This window comes from Chelon labrosus, assembly GCF_963514085.1.
Source record: "Chelon labrosus genome assembly, chromosome: 8".
Classification (NCBI taxonomy): Eukaryota; Metazoa; Chordata; class Actinopteri; order Mugiliformes; family Mugilidae; genus Chelon; species Chelon labrosus.
This window is the reverse complement of record NC_140358.1, coordinates 6,860,422-6,876,532: the sequence shown is the minus strand read 5'-3', so window position 1 is coordinate 6,876,532 and position 16,111 is coordinate 6,860,422. Positions and strand designations below refer to the sequence as shown.

At 43.2% G+C, this 16,111-nt stretch overlaps 2 protein-coding genes across 2 annotated transcripts; one reads left to right on the top strand and one right to left on the bottom strand.

The window, feature by feature from the left end:
• Nucleotides 1-464: 464 nt before the first annotated feature.
• bend4 (BEN domain containing 4) lies at nucleotides 465-10,169 on the bottom strand (the record flags this gene model as incomplete). Its single annotated transcript, XM_084549178.1, has 6 exons — nucleotides 465-1,682; nucleotides 3,301-3,541; nucleotides 3,699-3,725; nucleotides 3,901-3,992; nucleotides 5,591-6,133; nucleotides 9,677-10,169. 6 exons carry the CDS (start codon nucleotides 10,167-10,169, stop codon nucleotides 1,450-1,452), a joined length of 1,629 nt encoding a protein of 542 aa, XP_084405304.1. The 3' UTR covers nucleotides 465-1,449.
• A 2,113-nt stretch (nucleotides 10,170-12,282) lies between these two features.
• Nucleotides 12,283-16,111, top strand: shisa3 (shisa family member 3; the record flags this gene model as incomplete). The annotated part of the gene is made up of 2 exons (XM_084550150.1): nucleotides 12,283-12,553; nucleotides 14,217-16,111. 2 exons carry the CDS (start codon nucleotides 12,283-12,285, stop codon nucleotides 14,798-14,800), a joined length of 855 nt encoding a protein of 284 aa, XP_084406276.1. The 3' UTR covers nucleotides 14,801-16,111.

Genomic DNA, 16,111 nt, shown 5'->3' with positions numbered 1-16,111 from the left:
GCTTTGTAAAGAGGGAGACTTGAAGAACACCTCGCACAATAACTGTACTTTATATTACACATTTACACAGCACTGTCGACTTGGCGAACTTGACCCAATGAACCTGGTACATTCAAATGTAGCAGACAGCGTCATGAAGTGTCAAATCAAATAAATACAAAGTCGAGGGAAAAAAATGGACAAAATCTGCTCAATGTTTTCTCACTGTAGAGCTGCTTTAGCTAAAATGAGACACTTAAAAGTGCAAATAAGATATTCAGAAAGAAAGAAGTGCTGGAGTTGTTCCTGCTCAGGTCAACTGATAACTGTTTGGACTGAGAACACTACTTCGGACACACAGCGTCAACACTTTACACTGTGGAGGCCTTCCAACAGGTCTAAGGCATTATTATATGGCAGCTGCCTCAAACCAAAACATTTGATCCATCCTGTCTCAAAAAGGCTTTTTAGAGTATACAACGTAATACCGCTTGTAAACCATAGTCACGTTTTTGTCGTTGTACTCCTACAAGCCTTTTTTTTTTTTGTCAGGATAGAAACAAAATCTTAAATAAAAAAGAAACAGTCTGTTTTGCATTTTCTATGTAACTATAACTATAAGTCGCTCATTATAACAGCATTTAATTCAGACTAATTTAGAGGACCTCAGGTAAACTTTGCAGACGTGAGAAGAGCCAATTATTCAAATGTTAATATCTAAGAGTTTAAGAGGAGGCAAATCGAGTTTTAAAAGCTGTCAATATAACACTGGTTGTGTCTGTTGTGTCTTAATTTAACCTCCCACGAATGACTAAGCCTTTCAACTGAAATGATTCTGGATATAAAACACCTTTCAAGTACACTTTCTTTTTAAATGCACTTTTCATTTTGAGAAATACAACTACACACATCAGATCAAATTAAGGTCAATATGGAAATGCAAAGTGCAAGACTACAGGTAACAAAACATGACTTTCTCAGAGGCACTCCTGTAGAAGGGCTGCAAGTAAAGGTGCTTCACCAGAGACAAAAAATATATATTAAGTGCTACTTTCCACGATGAAGGGTTTAGAGGTGCAGCGTCAGTGATAGATATAAGTCTCTAACTTGGTTTTGACCTCTAATTATGCATGTTAAGTAATAAAAACGCAATCTCCTTTTAAAAAAAGAACTCAACAGAAAAGCTCCACTGATCATCAAACCATAGAAAACGTAGCATATGGAAGACTCAAACTGTGTTCAATTTAAAACCCTTAAGAGTCAAATTTTGACCAAACTAAATTTTAGTTATAAAAAATGGCAAAAGGCTACAAAACTATTCGAAAAGAGGACTGCAGTTATATTTTGTGTGAGAAACTTCTTCTGGAATGTTTTCTTTACTGTGTAAAGTGACAGGATAAGGTCGGCATTTTGGGATATGTTGTTGCACAGCTACATTTTCAGCCTTCGTCTTTAAATCATTCTTTAACTTCAGTCCGACTGGCCGTTCTGGCAGCCTTTCAAATACAGTTCGTCCTGCGACATATGTCCGTCAAAGCCGTCCATGTAGAGGCTGCTGGTGCTACTGCCGCTGCTGCCCAGGAACGTGCCGACCGCCCGGCCCTGACGGGCGTGGCCCACAGCGTCGCTGAATACTTTGTTGATCTGCTCCTCTGACGGCATCCACCAGTCTGGGTTTGAGGCACAGTGCATCCGGATAAACTCTGGCAAGATTTTGAATTAATATGTCAACTTTTTAGTTACTGGAAATCAGATCAGTTTTGGGGAGTTTGAATGAGTTCATGAGGATGAGAAGACAAACAATGGCTAAAAGCAGAGCTACAGTGTTATCAGATTGAAGCTTTCTTTTTAACCATGTGTCTTTCAATAATGTCTTCTGCTTATTTCATACCGTGTGTATCAATGGATTCAGAAAGTTTTCAGACTACAGTGAGTTAACCCATAAGGGCAAAAGTGAAAATATATGTTTTTAGAAAGTTATTAAAAAATTAAAAAAATAAAACAACCGAAAGTATTCAGGCCTCTTTGCTGTGCTCCAAACTGAGTTCAGGTGCATCCTGTTTGCTTTAAACCTTTCCACACTGGAGGCCCGTCTGTGGGGACGAGGCCTCATCACGCAAACCACAAAGGATGCAGAGTGTGGCACATTATGTGAAGAGCCCACTTAGTGCGACTCAAATTACTAAAATGGATGCAGCGTTTGTTGTGCTTAATTTCTGTTGCATCACATTTGGTAGAGCTGCAGTTGAGAATCTCTAGAGCAAGATCAATAACACGAGTGTTTACTGACTCATTGTTATAGGGCTATTATTCATTCATTCATTCATTCATTCATCTTCTGTAACCGCTTGTCCTCTGGAGGGTCACTGGGGCCTATCCCAGCTGTCACTGGGCGAGAGGCGGGTACACCCTGGACAGGTCTCCAGTCTATCTCAGGGCTAACACAGAGAGACAGACAACCATTCACATCTACGGCCAATTTGGAATCACGTCATGTATTTGGACGGTGGGAGGATGCTGAAGTACCCGGAGAGAACCCATGCAGACACGGAGAGAACATGCAAACTCCATACAGAAAGGCCCTGTTGGTCTGGATTTGAACCTTCTTGCTGTGAGGCATCAGTGCTAACCACCATGCCACTGTGCTAACAACTGAATTTGTTATTTTTTAGGTTGAAATTTTAAAGCACAGCCAAAGGCTTAAGTGTTAATCTTTCTCGGGATGTGTCCAGGACATGACTGGAGTCCATCTGCTGCAAACTAAATGGGTTGGACGGAGTTTAGAGATTCACACAGCTGTGTAAAATGTGGTCCCTCAACTCATACTGCATACTGTACCTGACACAAACTTCAGCAAAAAGGGGTCGGTTGAATACTTTGTATGTCTGATGTAAAGCAGTATGACTGGTCACGCCTTGTACGACATATCATTTGGTGGATGAGGGAAAAAATCCATTAATTTTGATGTGATTATCTGATTGGCTTTGACTGGAATCATATGACCATGAATGGGATATGTATCAGACCTTAGACTGAACATAAGGATAAGATAACCCGAGCCATTCTGAAATTGGAATATTTTGTTACTATAAAAAAACATAGTTGGCAGATATTTGATTGCTACATAAACACAGTCAGAAAGCAGCTTTGTGTAATTATAAACCCAGAAATAATTACTACTGTCGCTGCTGCTTTTAAACATTAAAACACCAACATTTTCGTGCGTGAGTTCTCCCACTGTTCTGATATTTCCAGTATTTTAAGCATTACACACAAACAGACTGAAGCACAGTATTGATAAGACGTTTCCAGGCCGCGTACCTCTGAGGCAGCTGACTTTGATGGGGTTGAGAGGTCTTCTCTCCAGGCCCGGCTCTCCTGAGTGGACTGAACGCTTCCTTTTGCCCAAACCGCAGGAGAACTTGAGCTCGTCTGTGGTGAAGACGTAGCGGATCAGGTAGCGCAGCAGCCGCCTGCCGTCTTTCTTGGAGGAGTTGACAGCTTCGTCCCACTGCTTATTAGTGATGAAGAGAGGATAGTTCTCCAGGAGCTGTTTGCTGCCCTGCAGGGAAGAGGAGGACAGAAGAAGCACTCAGAGGACGGTCAGTATCTGTCACTGTCAAATTCACCACTTCATGCTAATGTCACAAGCAGAAAATGACACAAATAAACCATAAAACACTTTTTTTTTTTTTAAAACAAAGAATTAAAGTACAAACCTCAAAGACAGTTTGCCGCTCTTCTTCCTGTACAGACACAGTTTTTAATTCCAGATTTTCACACCACTTGATTGCACAATTATCACCATGAAGACGTGTGCAGTGCATGATGGAAATGATGTGATATTTTTACCACTTAACATACGCTACTGATAACAGATGCTTTAAATAAAACATAAAGAACAGGAGGCTGTTTCCTCACCTCGGTGAGCTGCTCCTCTGGCATCGGCTGGACGAGCTGGTTGTGAAACTCAAGAACAGTCTTGAAGTAGTCAAGAGCATTTTGACAGGGAACTGTACAAAAACAAAAGCTAATGTGACCATTAACAGAGACAAGCTGTCAAAAATCCCTGAAAGCAACGAGACAACCCATCTGGTGTATAATTAAACATTAATAACCCTGCAATATTTTCCTTCTCCTTAAACGATCATTTTGACTTTAATGTCTAGTAATTTTGACATCAGCTTGACGCACTGCACTGAAATTCATGGGCAGTTAAAATAAGCAGTTTGCAAATTGGGTCAGTGTGACACCGGAGAGTGACAGTGAAAGTTATCAAAAATAGAAGCTTTCTGGAGTGTTGTCCAAACTGTGAGATGCATTTAAACAGGGAGACCATGGGGAAGAAACCAGCCTGACTGATAATCAATTTATAAGGAAAGAAATCTAACAAACACCCACAGGCAACCCTTTAAAAAAGAATTGAGAAAAGGGCTCCCCAGATAACACTTTGCTATATTTTGCAATGACAACCAGAAACCCTTAAACCTATAAAGGCCCTACGGTGTGTTTAGAATACTCCATAAACCCCCCTGGGGGTCCCCTCTATCTGTCCTAAGATAGATTTTGCTTGTTTGCACTGAGGTGATAGCACACTTACGTCTTTGCCTGGGGCCCCTGAGAGCCTAGGATCGCCACTGCAATCACTTGTTCGTCACTAGTTTTTATTTATGCAGTTATATTTATCTCAGTAGGAATATGACCTTCCTACTCTGAATTCTGACACAATGCTCCAAATTATTGTGTCTATGGTGGTGATATTAATTACAGCAAATATACAGCTGCAATGAAAAATACCTGACTGTCATTCCTTCAGAATTATGGATTTGAATCTGAACTGAAAGCTTCTCCGAGGCACAAATCAGAAATGTACGCAAAGATGGAGAGTTGTGCCCGTTATTAGAGAGCCGTATCTCCCATTCTCGGCATTGTCTTTGTCCAAATCGACAAAGACAATGCCAACAACACAACTGTTCTGTATTTATGAGCAGATACTGACAGCTTTGAGATAATCTGGGTGATCGTAGAGGCAAACCATAAGAACCATTAAAAAAAAAAGTCTTTGATGATTAGCAGCATCCATCAAAGACTGATGTGTAGGTTTGGTATTCATTACTGCATCATTACAGTATGAATAATAGGTCCTTCTGTACTCAGTTTGTTCATATAAAAACCAATAAGCAGTCATTTCTCCTTGTGAAACCATCAACCAGATAAATATCTATTGGAACATTCTGCAGCTCAAACAGTTTTGGTTCAGATATGCAGACAATTCATTGGTTTTTCAGCAGACGTTTTTTTTTTAGTAAAACCACTTGAGCTTGAGTTTCTGTTGGTGCCTTTGTCTGAGTCTATTGTTTCTGTGCATCATGTGCCTTGTCACATGGGTTGATTAGTTAAATATCTCTGTGTGAAATCCAAAAGTATTTTTCACAGTTTTGCAACATTTTTCTGATATGGACAGACTTCCAGAAACCATTTGTGGATTTAGATTTTGACAGATATAAAAATGCAAATCATGTGCTTGAGCCAAATCTCAGCGTCTAAGACCTTCTCAAATCCCAAAGATTAGACTCAATACCCTATGAACGCCTGGATGTTGTTACTGCACCTGGAATATTCTCCAGCTTGTTACGGAGCTCCTCGTTCTCCTGCTGCAGGGACAACACCTCCTGCTCTAACTCCAGGCAGCGAGGACAGCAGTTCTCCTCCTCCTCCTCCTCCTCAGGCAGTGTGGACGACGGGTGGCCGTAGGACTCTGACGGAGCGGGGGAGCCCCAGCCTCCCAGGTTGTGTCTTGGAGGAGACATCCCTGAACCAGGCTCCGCTGACGGACACTGCTCGTCCTCCAGATGTTGTTGCTGCTGCTGAGGCCCTGAAAGCAGATAGTTCTGTAGGGAGTCCGTGAAGATGCGGAGAACTGCAGAGGTCTGTTGTTGGTTCAAATGGCTTTGTTGGGCCTCCTCATCGGCATCTGTGGTGGAAGAGCTCTCTTCAGATTTGGACTTCTCCTGGGTGTCTCCTGGCCCGTCTTCCAGCTTAATCTTAGAGGTGAAGGAGGAAGAGGAGGGGGGCTCCAGGAGGCGCCCATTGTTGAGGAGGCTGAGTACTCGGCTACACTGCTGGGCAAAGGCATCCAAGATGAGACGGTTTTCTATGGCAAAGAGAAACCAAAATATATCAGACATGTAAATGATTCAACTACAAGTCAGTCATTAGTAAAGAATCTGAAGAGTTGGAAACACACAACCTGAGGTCCATTCAAAAGCATTTTTTTCAGATTTTAGCTTTAGCTATCTCAAAATCCCTATTGAGTTTTCAAAATTGCCAGTTCAGTTTGCTCAGTTACTACAGAGTTTTAAACACTTGAACTTTTAAATCAAAATCAATGAAAAATGCTAATTTTAGGGCAGCTGAGAAAACTGAGTTTGCTATAGAGGACTGTATGATAGACTCAAACACTGCTGAACAGATACTAAAAGAAACTCCAGCACCTTGAGGCTGATAATGTTTTCTTGGCTGGCTACCATTTGGGATTTAATCAAGATTATTTATCCTGTTAAACTATCAAGGCAACAATGTAAAATCCTCCTTAAGAAGTGAAATCCTACAGAGTGCTAAGAGGAAGTGTTAAAAGGTGAAATACTGATTTAGCTGTTCGAGGCGTCTTAGTACTGTACTTACAGTTAGGTTGTTCAGTCCACTTGTCGGCATACTGAACACAGAGATTCACAATTTGCAAAATTTCACATCTGAGAATTTTATATGGGAACTACTGAAAGAGCTTTCAACTCATAGACATTTGTAACATGACAGACTACATTTCAAAAGTGTCAAAGGTGTTTCGTGAGCTGCCAGATCTTAATCTAAAACAACGCTTTGCCACAATGAGACATGGCAGAGGAGAAAGTAAATGGAGGAAACATAAGAATCTACTCATGTTGTTTGTGAAACTGTGCAATCTATAGGGGCCTCTGTGGATCAGATACTTGATCAGTTTGGGATCTAGTGGAGGAATTTGGAGGCCAGGTCAACACCTTGTGCTGTTCTTCATGTTTTTTTTAGTTGTTCCTGAACTGTTTTTGTGTGTGTGTCTGTGTCAGGCTGCATCCTGCTGGGGATGCCTGCTGCCATCAAGGAGTGTCATTGCTATGGGGTGGGGGTGCCTGGTGGGTCTAGGTGGGTGCTACATGTCTAAGTAACATCCACATGAAAGCCAGGTCCAAAAGTTTCCCAGCAGAACATTGAACTGTCACAAGACGGTCAATGTTATTTACTTCTCCTGTCAGTGGTTTTAATGTTGTGGCTGATTGGTGTATGTTAAATCTCAATCAGCCAACAATATTTATATTTCAGCTCTAATGTAGTGAGGTATAAAGCAGCAGTAATATGTGTTAGAGAATAATTTCACTTCCCTATAGATAGTTTGTGTAGTTAATAGTCAATCCATCTGTGTCATAGTGACTTTCTGTTAGATTACTGCTGGGGTCAGTTATCTGCCCTATTTTCTCTCTGAGGAACATGCCATGGCCATGGTCCCTCTTTGGCATCTTCAATCTCACTCTCTGGCTGTCTACAAACACAGCTGTAGAGTTAGATGATAACGCCCTCCGTCACTGGATGACACTTTGTATTTCCTAGCTGGTGTGAATCCTTATCTTCATGTTTATGTACTATAGCCAATTGGATGTTAACACATCTCCCCTTTGCTGCCTCGGCCCACCTTTCTAGTATAAGAATCTGAGCTTTACTGTTTGACCCTTAGAATTGAGGTGGACTCATGCACTTATGTTGTGATGACGAATCTTCTGTTCTCCTCGTACGAGCCTAAATAAACTCCTTCAGAATAAGACATACAGGACTCTGGTACTTCTTCTTCTTCATCGGCATCACCACAAATTCCTCCCTAACAATACGGAACTGATCATGTAGTAAAGTTACACTTTGCATAGACTGCATAGTTTTGAAAACAACATGAGCGATTCTGCGTTTTATGTTCTTTTACTTTCTCTACGGTTAGGGTTTCTCTATGTCTTATTGTGGCAACGCGTTCCATTACAGCAGCATACGGTAGTCTCCTCTGTTCATAGAAATGTCAGCTTGATTATGCTGATTTATTCAGATGTCAATAAACTCTAAAGTCACAGTATCTGCTGTGACCAAACCCAGCGGAGCAAAGAAAATCAGTGCAGAGCTAGAATCAGGCCTTCGGTGTACAGTTTCCCCAGTCTAGGCACGTCTCAATGAGATGATCTCACACACACACACACACCTCCATGTAATGATTATGAGTCCACTGGCCACACAAATATACATACACACACACACACACAGACAGACAGACAAAATGAGTTCTAGGCGGCCATTGCTGCGCTGCTCAGACGTGTCTATCAGCCTGGCGCAGATGTGTCGCATTTATTAATATGCGTGCTGTCTCTGTTTACCCGTCGAGATGTATCTGATATCATTTGCCTTCACCCTGCACCCCCCCACCCCCACCCCCTTGTCTCTTCTCTCACCAGTTCTGTGCCACTGCGAGCTGAGAGTGTAATAAAATTTCATTAAAAACAACACGGTCGGCAGAGGCAAATTTATGAGACCCATTTATTTTAATCACAACTCTTTGGGAAAGGCTTTTCAATGCAATTTGTGTTATTGTGTGCTGAACTGATTGCCGAGTCCCAGGGTCTCTGGTGCTTCTCTTCATAAGAAAGGACATCAACTTTATTTTTTTTTTTCTCTTTAGCCACGAGAGGGACATTAAGCTGTTCCCATTGTGTAGCTAAAAACACTCTAATGTCTCTTTATCAGGAAGAATTAAGCTGGGACTGAACAGAGCATCTCCTGGCTTTGGCATGGTTCTGTTTTAGTATTTCATAAGAGATGCAAACAAACCTGGCTGATATACACTGATTCAAGTGGCCATTCCACGTCCATGTTTGCTCATTTGATTCAATCTGAGCTCTGGCTGAACACCTGATTGTCTGTAAAGCAACAATAACCTGCAGCAAATTGAGCTTTTGCAGCCAGAGGCGATAAAGAGATGAATATCTGATAAAAGGATGAGATGTCTGATGTTTAATTTGGTAACTGCCAGGATTAGGTTCATTGCTTTCATCTTGATGCTGGTTCCCGTGGACCCGCCCTCCACATGAGGAACACATTTCTTCCTGTGCAGCCCTCTAATGAACAGCAGCTGAGAAAAATGAGCAGGGAACAATGTGTTTCAACAGGAGAGTGCGAGGGCCCTTCTTGCTCACGCACACACGCGAAAACACACAAGTAAACACACGCTCACACACATGCGGACAGACAATTACCCAGTGCAATTTTTAGCACATGCACACTGGTGATTCAATCATGACTGCTCTCATTACAACTGCAAATCAATCACTGCTGACAGGAGGAGGGGGAAATAGAACAAATGGGAAGAAAAAAAACATGAAGCTCAGATGATGTGGAGCAAACAAAAGAGATGCTGGCTTTTTGCCTTCCACTTAAGTTTATTGACTCTGTAGAGGTTTTATGCTCAGATGTCTGGGCAACAAAACCCAAAATACACATCAGTGTCTGGCTGATCTGGAGAAAAGTCTCAGCATCCCAAAATCTGAATAAATATAAAGATACGATGTGAGACAGAGCATCACATCTGACCTGGAGTCGCTCATCACTCACTCTGAACAAGTTTGAAACCCACCTGTGCTGATACCGTAGGTGCAGTCCGGAGAGAACCTAGGCTCTACTCCGGCGCTGCTGGCGCGCAGCTGCTGGGTACCAAGAGATGCTGCTGCCGCCGCCGCCGCTCCCGCTGAGGTGGACGTCGGGACCCTGCTGCTGGGCCTGGTCTCACATGGGAAACGATGCTGTTGCTGCTGCCCCTGCTGCTGCTGCTGCTGCTGCTGCTGAGGCGTCGGGTGATGCTGCTGGCTGCTGCTGATAGCGACGCTGGTTTGGTGGAGCTGCTGCAGACGCTGCTGGTGGTGATGGTGCGGCTGGAAAGGATGAGTCTGCTCGGGGTGAAACGTGAAATGATGCCCGTCGCCAAACAGAGGCACCTCGACCACAGCGGACCGGTCAAACCGCGACTTGCCCGCCGAGCGCTTGCTCTGGAAGGGTTTCAGGGCGCTGTACGGACCCCGTTGTTGTCGGCACATCTTCGGGGCGCAGGGCCCTTCGTCTGCGGGCTGCATCTCTCCCTCGATCCCGGCCAGGTGTCACACAGCGCGGCGGTCCGCTGCGGCTCGGTACTGTAGCTGGCGTGCTGGTGTGACAGGCAGCTGATGAGTGAGGGATCAGATCGTCACTGTCTGGCTCGGTGTCCCTCATGCACGCTCCGCGAAGGGTGGGCTAATTTATTGACAAGCCTCAGCTCCAATCCCCAGCTGGGAGCGCCGACACGGAGACTCCTCCAGAGGGAAATGCAGGCGGGACTTGTGCGTAAACTGCCTGCCTCCTTTTGTAGCCAGCATCCTCACCGAGAACAACGGGGCGCTATAGCAGTTGTACAATCAGAGGAGGAAAAAAGAGACGCAGAACAAAATCCTGCAAAAGAAAAAAAGACAGAGGCCATTTTGCAACTGAGCTCAAAGCATCAATGGAGCAGCAGGAGCACAGAAACATCAGGACCTCCAAAAGAGAAAATGATAATAAAAAAAATACCTCTGGATGTTTCATGCGTTTTTCCCTTAAAATTAGAGATTACTAGGAACAAAATACCTTTTTTTGTAATGGACATCCTCACTGCCAACTTTAATTAACAAACGGTTTACTGAGAGTTACAGGCCTACTTCATCAAACTTGTCAAAAAAAAAGTCAACTGTTCATAAATCCATGTAGTTTATTCTATGCGTTAAAGGCGGTTAACGTCTGTCCAGTAGCCAGCAGGTCTAAAAGTTTGCATCGCCACAAGGGGGCGCCGCATCAGTAGGTTTGAATGGACCTGCTGCTGATGATCAGAGGATTTCTCCTTCCTAACCAGCCAGACAAGTGCTGTGCTCTGTGTAGCATGGAGCACACATGCATAGGCTTGATCGATATTAAAATGAACAATAATAATAGAGCCAATAATAATAGTGAGATAGAATATTAATAATTCAGAATTATAAAATCTGGCATTTGAAGAAAATAAAATCATCTTGAGGGGTGTATCATTTGCAGAAATTGGTCACTTTTGGTCAGTATTTAAAAGAAAATATTTTCAGTTGTATTAGCTCGTCAGGAAATGTCACCTCTTGTCAACAGAAACAGAAGGAGTTAGACTAAAAGTAACATAAATATGTGTATAGTGTATATTTATTTCTGTCTCGATTTCTTGTACACTTGTGCGTATACAAGTCTTGTACATTTTCTTTGCGTATACTATTTTATTTAATTATTTTTATTTTATTTTTCTTTGCTTTTTATTTTGTGTATTTGTTGTCTTAACTATCTTACACCTAGTTTTCTTTTTACTAGTGGATTTCAAGAGTGTATTTTTTTTTTTTAATGTGCAACTAAGCTACTGTGACCAAGCAATTTCCCTTGTGGATCAAAAGGTTTGTCTAAATCTAAGTCTAAAGTGCTTATTTCCATTTTTGTATCTGAGCAGATATTTAAATGATATCAAGTGGTGCTAAAATGCAAAAAGCAGCAAGCCGGTCTGTGAATTTGTTCTGAAATGTAAAGACGGTGCCAAAAAGAGGAACTAACTTTACTCGGACTCCTATCAGGTATTTGTAGCTGCTGAACGGGAGCTAATCTGTTACAGCGAATGAGCTATGGAAGAAAATGTGTACTTGCTATTATTTAGGCACCTTAAATAAATTGAGAATAGCTGGCATCACGTGGTCGCGCACGTCCAGTTAATGGGGGTTTACGTGCGCGCGTACAAAACAAACGAGTTACAAAAGCAGCCACTCTCCAGCGAGGTGGGCGCACAACTTCAGCCCCGACGTCCACAGACGTCCACGGGAGCTTTACGAGGGAGGTTAGAGGGAAACTCCGGCGAGCTGCTCGGCGTCGACCTGCTGGTTATTCTCGCCTGTTTGGATCAGAGGAAAGTTCAGTAATGATGTTTTAACGTAAAGCCGTGATTTGGACACACAGCAGAGGATTCAATTAAGGATTTCCTTCACGCTGAGCAGCAACTGTTGCCTGTTGAGAGATGGCGGTGACACAAGTTTACATGTTTGGATGAAGGCGCTGAGTTTCTGTTTTACTGAATTTGTCTCAATGAAGAGTCTCTAACTCGGGCTGACTCGGGTTCCGGGAGCCGAAGCCCCCCAACAGGACGCAGGGAACTGTGAACCCCAGCGACTCGTCGGGATGGTGCGCCTGCTGAACTGCCTGCTGCTGGGATATCTGACCTGGAATCTGCGGATATCGGACGCTCAGGGAGAGTACTGCCACGGCTGGCTGGACTCTAATGGGAATTATCATGAGGGCTTCCAGTGTCCGGAGGACTTTGACACCATGGACGCCACAGTGTGCTGCGGCTCCTGCTCGCTGCGCTACTGCTGCGCGGCCGTGGACGCACGGCTGGACCAGGGCAGCTGCACCAACGACAGAGAGGTGGACAACACCGAGTTTGCAGCGCGTAAGAACACCGATTTAAAACTTTTTTTTTTTTTTTAGTGTCCAGTCTCTCAGATTACAATTTCCTTCCTTTAAACTGATAGTGTTCAAGTTACTTGTTTATCTTAAGCATAAAAGAGCAACTTTGGGTTGAATTAGGTTGGATGGAAAATGACAAAATACATAGTTTTTATTTTAACATTTAATTTTCAAATAAACTGTTTTTAAACTTTAAATACACAGATGCACGCTACATATTTTTTAAAGTTATGGCAGATGTTTTAGGAGAAGTCAGAGGTCAGCTGAAAAAATAAAACAGAAACAGATCTGTTTCTGTTTCAAGTTCAGCTTAAAGCTCTTTACAGACCAGGTTTCCTACTACCTGACCACCATGTCCTGCTTTAAAAAAATTATGAGAAATTTTACAGACTGTAAAGTTTTCTTGGAAAGCAAGTGTGAAAATTTGTGCCAGAATTCAACTCTCACTGACAAAGTCTTCATGTCTGTTGTGTTAAGAGTGCCAGGGATTTTCACTTTTAAAATAGACACCGATGTCTAGAAAAGAATGTCTTACTTCGAAGTAGCTGACATCTTTTTAAATGCAGCTGACGTCTGTTGAATTATCGCTGGTTTAAAGTTGTGCTTTCAGCATTAATCAGCCGGAGAGTCCAGTTTCAACCACCTGCTTTTATCTCCTCTCCTGCGGCTTCATTTGACCTCAGCACACTCCAGATTGTTATCGGTGTAGAGACGGAAACTGGATGAGTTTCTGATGACCCAGCCTGTCAGTCACTCAAATTAATGCTCTTAAAACAAATTCTTGTCAAAATTTTAAGGCAGAAATTAGCACGAAACTTGATCAAGTGGAGCCGGATTACGGCTCAGGAATGTTTTCCAGAGTCAAAACCTCCTCACACAAGCAGGCCTATTGTGCTGCCAAATATAAAGCACATTCACTTTGACAGCTCGCTAATTTTCAGACTAAAGTAATCACAACAGAAGGAGAGAGCACCTCATTTCTGCGGCTTCTTTAAACGGTGTCGAGGTGTTACATTAACCCTCTGTTGGTTGTGAAGGTTTTAATAATAGGCTGCTTTAACCCCTGGGGTTTTAGCAGTTTTCTTTAAATTTCCCGAATGGATAAGCTCATAAGCTTTGAACTGAATGGACTGGGCGCTCACAATTTCCTATTTTCCCTCATTAAAACAAATAAGCGTTGGTAGATTTCCTCCCTGGGTGCAAAGGCCTTCATAAAGTGTAATTTGAGATGTTTGTGTTTTCAGAAGGAATGTGTCTCTGTTTTGTTCAGAATACTTGGAAGGATTTAAAAGAAATTACACGATTAAAAAGGTTTAGTATTGATGCTATCCTGCACAAATAGCAGGACAGAGTTAGAGTTCTTAGTGATTAAGTATTTAAGATTTATAAGCACAGTTATTAACAAGTAATACTCCCTCAGTGGGCAAACAGATAATATAGTGACAATATAGTAAAAAATATAAAATATTCTTGATAAATGCATAAAAAGTAGCTTATATGTGTATGCTAATGGCTACATTACTGTGTGTCATGAACCAAATGTTTTTTTCAGTGATAATAAAAATTTAAAGTATAATAAATGTTTAATTCACATAGAGCTGTGTCCTCGCTTCTGATCCTAACCTGCCTGTGTCTCCTCCCCTCAGAGCCCGTCTACGTTCCCTTCCTGATGGTCGGAAGCATCTTTGTCTCCTTCGTCGTGGTCGGCTCGCTGGTGGCCGTCTACTGCTGCACCTGTCTGCGGCCCAAGCAGCCGACCCAGCAGCCCATTCGCTTCTCCCTGCGTAGCTGCCAGGGCGAGACCATCCCCATGATCCTCACCACCGCTCCCCCCAGTCTCCGTGCACCGTCGCGGCAGTCCAGCACGGCCACCACCAGCTCCAGTTCGGCCGGAGGAGGCAGCTCCATGCGGAGGTTTTCTCTCGGAGGTCAGGGGCAGCAGCAGCAGCAGCAGCACGGCTGCCTGGTGTCTGCCACCATCTCCTCCTCAGCCTCCACTCCCACCCAGACCCCGCAGACTCTGCCTCCACCTCCGCCTCCCCCTTACACATCTCCACCCATGGCAGGAGGCATCCAGCATCCTTCAACCCACACCCAGTTGCAGCTCCATCAGCCCTCCATGCCCCCTCACCCCTCTCAGAGCTTCCTCCTGCCGCAGCAGTACTTCTTCCCCCTGCAGCCGGACGCCTTCACAGCGGCCAAGGGCTTTGCAGACTTTGGACAGAGCTGACAGGGCTCTCAGGAGGGGAAATGGGAGAGATTACAAGATTTTTAGAGGGCTGGCGAGGATAAACACATGGCAACTCAGGTGGTGGAGTAAAAGGCCCGGCCGAGTGGACGCAGAGAGAGCGGCAAGAGGATGAGGAGTAAAGCTTGGTTCAACAGCGTGACCTGAAGGGCTTCCCTATCTGCAACACAGGACACACAACAAACCTGACAGGGCCAGTGAAATTCAGAATTTGATGCACTTTTATATTATAAACAGACCTCCGTGGCTTACATTTATTTTTTATACACGATCTCAAGGTTGGAACTTGACAGATACAAAAGAACAGATATGGCGTTACTGCTGAGACTCTGCTGGACATTGTTATTAGAAGTATATTAGACTTTGGAAACCAGGGGATTACGTATTTTTTTTGACAATCGAAAAGACCTCGGAAATAAAGGACATTTTATTTTGGAGGAATTGTGGATTTTCTAAATTGTTGTACAGGTATTCTTCTCAGATCAGGCTTGTCATATTCATTCTCTAATTCACAGCAAATAAATGTCATCTCAGTAACTTCTGTGTGCTGATATTTGTAGAGTTTTTGACACCGAACAACAGAATCATGTCCAGAGAAATAAACCCCATCATCACTCAGTCTAAAAAGGAAACCGGAGCGGTCGGGCCTGCACAGCAGCTCCCTACCTGTCGTTCATTCTTGCGCCAGACTTCACAGAAGGAATGCAGCGCTGAGATCAGTCATTGTCAGTGTTCAATGAGCATAGCATGGTCACAGTGTTAAAAACAACTCGCCCCAGAAGTAGAGGTTTAGGTTGCACCAGCAGGTATGGCAAAACCCTGACAAAGACCGCTCTGTTCCTCAGTTACCTGACTGTGAAATAGCCTTGGCGATCTGCATCTCACGAAACCTGCAAGCCGTTCGCTCTGAGGATGTTCGCAGATTCAAAAGTCTTTTATCCTAAAACACAACTTAAATGATGAATAGTTCCAGCGTCGACTTCTTCGGTTCTTGTTCATACCCGCAGCAGTCAATGTGAACTTTTTATCACATTCCACACTCTGCTTATAGAAAGACAACACGAGTTATGAACACATTTTCATGACATTTCCTAAATCATTTGGACAGGGCCAGCCCTTTAAGTCTTTGCCAGGATTTTAAAAAAATTGTAGGAACCTGGTTATCACTCCTCGCCCTGAATGTTTTTACTTCAAACTGTCTCATCGGTTTTATAACAATTTTATTATTTCCAGGTCTAAAACTCACTTCTTAGAAAAAAGTCATACATTCTTTTACTGTGATAATGAAATCAA